At 36.8% G+C, this 6,000-nt stretch overlaps 1 protein-coding gene across 1 annotated transcript in view; it reads left to right on the top strand.

Annotated features, from left to right (window-relative positions):
- Positions 1–5,525, top strand: part of PLCZ1 (phospholipase C zeta 1) — a 45,976-nt gene extending 40,451 nt beyond the window's left edge. The window contains exons 11-13 of the mRNA XM_052668621.1: positions 1,352–1,484; positions 3,187–3,336; positions 5,374–5,525. Of these exons, the coding sequence (XP_052524581.1) occupies positions 1,352–1,484; positions 3,187–3,336; positions 5,374–5,456 (366 nt within the window). The 3' untranslated portion in view covers positions 5,457–5,525. The remainder of the gene's footprint in view (positions 1–1,351; positions 1,485–3,186; positions 3,337–5,373) is intronic.
- Positions 5,526–6,000: the final 475 nt, after the last annotated feature.

A 6,000-nucleotide genomic window follows, 5' to 3' on the forward strand; every position in this document is an offset into this window, starting at 1 on the left:
AAAACTCTGTTAGGCTGACTGATTAAATTTGGAAGACACAAGTGAAGACAAAAATCATACAGAACTTGATTTCATTTAACTCAGTACCCTTTCTTACCTGATGTGCCACAGTTGCCATTAGGAGAAAGACTGTATATTGCTATTGAAGAAGAAATACAAATGTACAAGGTGTTTTATACAGAAATTTCTAAGCCTACCATGCTGTTTTCTATTCCGTCTGTATGTCTGTTTCACCTTGGATCTCACAGGTGGAATAAGTTTTAGGATTTGAGTGATAGGAGGCTCTAACCAGCACCTTTTTTTCCCTCTCTGTCAGAGACATAGGTTGAGTGGGAAGCAGTACAGTTGGATTTTAGTAAGGATGTTCAGAATGTGCCAAAGGCCCTCCCATCATTCTAACTGAGCAGTCTAAATGTCCATGCTTGAATTGTACTAACCTTTTTAATGAGGATAATTCTTTAGGAAGGAAACTGCCAATACCTGCGTCTGCTAAGCAACTGCCAGTCAGTGTTTCAGGCTAGAACTTTTCTTGGATCAAGGTGTTACTGAAAGTACCTAAGCAAAATGCACGGTCTGTGCTTTTTGACTTTTCGGTGAGTGACACGGGAGTAAGAATCTGTATCACGAGTTTTGACGTTTTCTCCTGAGATCTGGACCATAAGCGTCATGTCTCTCACCTAGGTTTGCAGGTTTGTATCTCTCTCGATACACTCCAGCATTAACTGCTAAAAAGCAGATACTTTACAGATATGCTCTCCTTGGTGTCCTGAGATACAAATAGTAGGAAAAGTTGTGACTTTCATAAATCCTTTCTTAGGCTGGGTGCCAGATTATCAGGCAGTCTGAGTCAAAATTTCCAGGTAGCTAACTAAATTAAGCATAATAACATCCGGGAGCCTGCTAAAGGGTGAGTTTTTATATGTTCCTGTGAAAGAACAGGAACACACTCTACATACCCTACAACACTTGTGTTGGTGTCACCCTAAGTGTTACTGCTGGTCTAGTAGGCACAGCTTTGACAGAAAAGTATGGGCTTGGTCTCAGATAAAGCAACAATAATCAGATTGATTTCTCCAACATTTTTATGAGAAGTATAAATAAAAAAAGCGTAAATCTGACATCATTATATAAAGCATAATGATATCAAATTAGCCAAGAATTAAATTAAATGGGAAGCACCATATTCTTAATTTATTTCATTGTGTTTAATGGGTATTTTGGTAACAGCTCCTTTATGGCTGGTAAGTGTAGTTTCTTACGGAATCATTTTTGCTACGATGGCTACTATACAGCTATTATGTAAAGTCAGTTCTTACAGTCATTTCAATTCATTACAACTTTAATTTTCCAGCTCATCAGTGGTCATCAGTTACCACCCAGTAACCTGTCGAAGAGTAACAAAGCTGACCCTTTAGTGCAGATAGAAATTTATGGTGTGCCAGAAGATCAAGCAAAAAGAAAATCTAGTGTCATAAAAAGCAATGGTGAGCATCAGTCTTAGTCTCTTAACCGTGAACAAGACAATAATATTTTATATGGAATGGCCATCTTTCCTTCCCAAGAAGCTGCTATGTACTTACAGAGGCTGCAATTATTTCTGTCCAGAGTAGGATCTTCTGGTAAAAAATCTCTAGCAGAAGTTTAAACTATGAGCCATTTTCACTGAATTGCAGATTAAGGAAGGATAAACCCTGATAGTAGCACTCTCTTGAGGGAAGATGGACAATGCCTGGTGTTTACTCACTGTTGTGGTTCAGCCCCAGGAGGCAGCTAAGCACCACACAGCTGCTTTCTCACCTTCCCTTCTCCTTGCACACAGTGGAATGTGAGAAAAAATTGGAGAGGTAAAATTTGTGGGTTGAAATAGTTTGATAGGTAAAGCAAGGCTGTGCGCTCAAGCAAAACTGATAAAGAAATTCATTCAGTCCTTTCCATTAGCAGGCAGATTCCCGTTAGCAAGCTGTTTCCAGGAAAGCAGGGTTTCAACATTCATGACAGTTATTTGGGAAGACAAATGACATAACTCTGAATGTCCTGCCCCTTCCTGCTTCTTTATGCCATCTTGGGGTTACTTAATTCAAGTTCAGTGCAACATCATGTGCTATGGGATATTCCTTTGGTTACTTTGGGTCATGTATCCTGGCTGTGTCCCCTCCCAACCTCTTTTTCACTCCCAATCTCCTTGATGGTGGGGCAATGTGAGAAACAAAAACATCCTTGATTCTGTGTAAGCACTCCTCAGCAACAACAGAAACACCAGTGTGTCATCAACACGGTTTGGGTCACAAATCCAACATATGAGTTGCTATGAAGAAAATGAAATCTATATGAACGCAAACCAGCACACTCATGTAAATTCTTGGAACCTTTTGGGAAGAAATGTCTTCAGCTTCATCATTTAACTCATATGAGGTTTCTAGCAGGCTATGTCCCTTAATTGCTGGACAGATAGTGTGTACTCTCTGTATTTGTCTTCAAGCACTCCCTTATCTTTATCCTATGCTATTCTTGACACCTCAGCTTAAAGGGTTCTCTGTGATCTCTTCTCTGCCACTCTCTTCTATTTTTCCTTTCTCATTTTTGTAGATAGCCTCTACATTCCTTTTCTCTCTGTATAAATATTGAACAGGGCAAACACCACCTCTTCTGTTCTACATTCCCTTCTATATTTTGCTTTTAGTCACATGATCACTTTTCCACCAAAATTTATTCAGCTCCTGCCTCATTTCCAAAACTGTAAAAAGAGAAACCTTGGGAAAAACATAAAATTGGAATGAATGTTGGAAAGTTTAAGTTGATCAGAAAATCTGAACCTGGATATCACTGTCCCATTTTGCTCTTTTTGAAGAGACAACAACAACTTTCCTAGGTGCTTGACTGACACTGTTATATACCCAATATATGACAAATCCATAGAAGGGGATGATATGCATACTGTAGGCAAATCATAGGCTGTCTGCTTCATCTTGAGCACTCCCTTGTCACAGTTTTTATTTCATAATCCATACAAAAGATGTGACCTATATCACTGCAGTCAGTTGGAGTCCTGTCATTTATTTAAATTGGCACAAAAATCTAGAGAAAAAGAAAGAATTCTACCAGTAAGGACTACTGATAGCAGGCACAACTCAGATATTAAATACAATAAATGGTATTTTGATACTATATATTTTCTCTTTTCATTAGCTTTGAGTCCTAGATGGGATGAAACTTTCTCTTTTACCGTCCAAGTTCCAGAACTAGCACTGATTCGCTTCTGTGTACAAGATGAGATCTCTCTGATTGCAAATGATTTCCTTGGTCAATACACTTTACCACTGCTGAGTCTGAGTAAAGGTAACATCTTTTTAAGTGAGTCGCCAGTAACGCTCCAAAGTTATCTACAACAATCCATGCTTTTATCATTACTATAGTATTGATGCAGCACAGCATTATGTGTATTTCCTAGAGAACTGAGTAACACTAGGTTAAAAGTTGAACTCTGTATAGACTCTGAATTAGTCTACAGTGTAGAAATCAAGACACTATTAACGACTGTTAATAATTCCTATTAAAACATTCATTTCAAAACAGAAATTCTTCAGATAGTGTTTTAAATTTTCTGATAGAAAAAAAAGTAAGAGCAATTAGTCAGAACTCTGCATTTTCTACTCAAGCTCCAAACCCCAGTTAGCCAAATTAAAACAAAGCAAAAAAGTCATGAACCCCTCAAGTTATCTGCCCATAACTTTTCAGAGTGCAGAATGAAGAATATATATTAAGCAAAATGTATGTAGTATTTTTCTTAATAGTGTTTCTTCTTTTGTACAAGTTTAGTTCCTGGAATCTTATGTGATTGATAGGCTGCACATAAAAAACAGACACAGAAGTCAGTAGGCCAAGAAGAAAGGCTTATGTAAAATGACTGTTTACTGTACTGGATTTCCAAATGTATTTCTGACAAAGCAAACAGAATCAACTTTTGTTAGTAAATGAAGACATGAAGGCAAAAAGTGGAGCTGGCAGTGGACACTGTGCCTTTTTTTTTTTAATAAAGCTTAGCAAGGTTGTTAATGGCTACGTCTAAATCATTAATATTAAAATCAAATAAATTCATTTATTTATTTTAGTAGAATCATTCAATGTGTAACTTCTCAGTGGCAGCTTCACCACAAGCTACAGGTTGCACTGGGTAAGGACACTTGCTGCCCACCTGTATCTGTATGCAATTTTTCATGCAGTGATTTAGTACTTAGAGGGACTGAAGATGGGAATCTCCCTCTAGCTGGGAGGTTAAAGGCCAGAGGGGTGACTCCTGGGTTATAACCCCTTTGTCTCAGTCCAGTGTAAGGCAGGAATTTAATTGCCCCACATCCTAGCTAGCTATCACTGCATCAGTTAACAGTTGATGATTTCATACAAAGTGGAGTCATTTCAATAACAGAATTTTACTTGATCACAAATGCATGTTTACAAGGTTCATTTTTAATATCTGTTGCTCAGAAGCTGAACCTTAAGTGTAAAGTGAACTTTAACACTGAATAAAAGAATCAAGAAAATCCAAACCCAAAGGAAGGTCCTGAAGATTGTGTCCATGTCCAGACACAAGCAAAAAAGAGTTTTGAGAATTGCAGTTCTCAACTGAACTTTTAGTGACAACAGATATTTAAATGACTGCAGTTGTGTAGACAAAGAAAAAAAACAGAACATTTTTTAACTGATGTGACATTTCTATGAAATAATATATGTTACATTCTTATGAATGTAGGCTTTGGCTTTGGAGGAGGGTGTTTTTTTGTTTTCAGAGCAGGTAAGATAATCTTCAAGTTAAGAACAAGACCTTCTTTAAATGACAAACACACAGTTTCTGAGGGATGCCTTACCTCTGATACTGGGAATCACTCATATACAGAATGCAATTCTTAACAGACTTAAGATTTCATGATAGAAGATCTTATGCCACACTTTTTTTTTTTTTTTTCCTTAGCTGGCAGTGTATTATTGCTGTAACACCACTCTTTTCCCTAAAGCATTATCACTATTGATTCAGAAGTTGTTGAATTTGCAATAAAAAGAATGCATTAAGTATAGTTCCTTGAATATTAGAATGCACGCTTTATTCATATTTAAAGTTTTGCTGCTATTTTTTGTCCAGTCTTCACCTTAAAAAACTGAAAAGATCCTAAAAGATTATATCCTTAGTCTTTTACTCTGTGTCCTGAGGTGCCAGATTCAAAATGTTGTATATGTAGAAGAGAAAACCAGTAGAAATGGGGGTTTGGTTCTGTATCATTTCACTTTATTTTAATGACTTATTCTGAGGTTCATTGCTATGTTACATTTGCACAGTAGATCATAAAACACAACTGTAACCAAGTGTCGTTATTTTTTCAGGTTACTGCACTGTTCCCCTGTTTTCCAAACGTGGTGGCAAACTGGAACCTGCATCTCTGTTTGTGTACGTATGGTACTACTAATAGTGCTCTGCAATAGTTGGCATTCTGGTGACTCACACCCCACTCAATAAAGCAACATCACTTGGCCTGCAACAACCCAGTAGTCTGATTTCCAGAGTGGCATGTTCTCACTGATTTTTTTTAAGCTAATGTGACTTCTTGTGTGAGTAAATGGTATCCTGAATAAGTAATGGCTAGTGAAGTTAGCCCTACTAATAATTCATACAGAGTGAACTGTTTTGAACATTTTGTTGAATTCAATTAATAATTTCATTTGCAGCTAATTGCAAAATTATGATTAATTTCTGAAGATAAAAATTTAATATTTATGATTTTATACTACAAAATTGTAAACTTGTTAACATGCACATATTTATTTGTGTTGACAAAGAGCAATCATGTTCAAGGGAACAGAAAAAAGTGACACATTCAGTTTAAAGTCTCTTTTAACGTATAGCAACGGTAGTTTCTGCTTGAGCTATATCCCTTTAATGTCTACTGAAATTTTGCCATCTGGAAAAACAGTTCTGAGAAAAAGCAGCTCTTAAAATGATAAAAACTTAAG

Source organism: Tympanuchus pallidicinctus, unplaced genomic scaffold (genome assembly GCF_026119805.1).
Source record: "Tympanuchus pallidicinctus isolate F22 unplaced genomic scaffold, pur_lepc_1.0 scaffold8, whole genome shotgun sequence".
Taxonomy (NCBI): domain Eukaryota; kingdom Metazoa; phylum Chordata; class Aves; order Galliformes; family Phasianidae; genus Tympanuchus; species Tympanuchus pallidicinctus.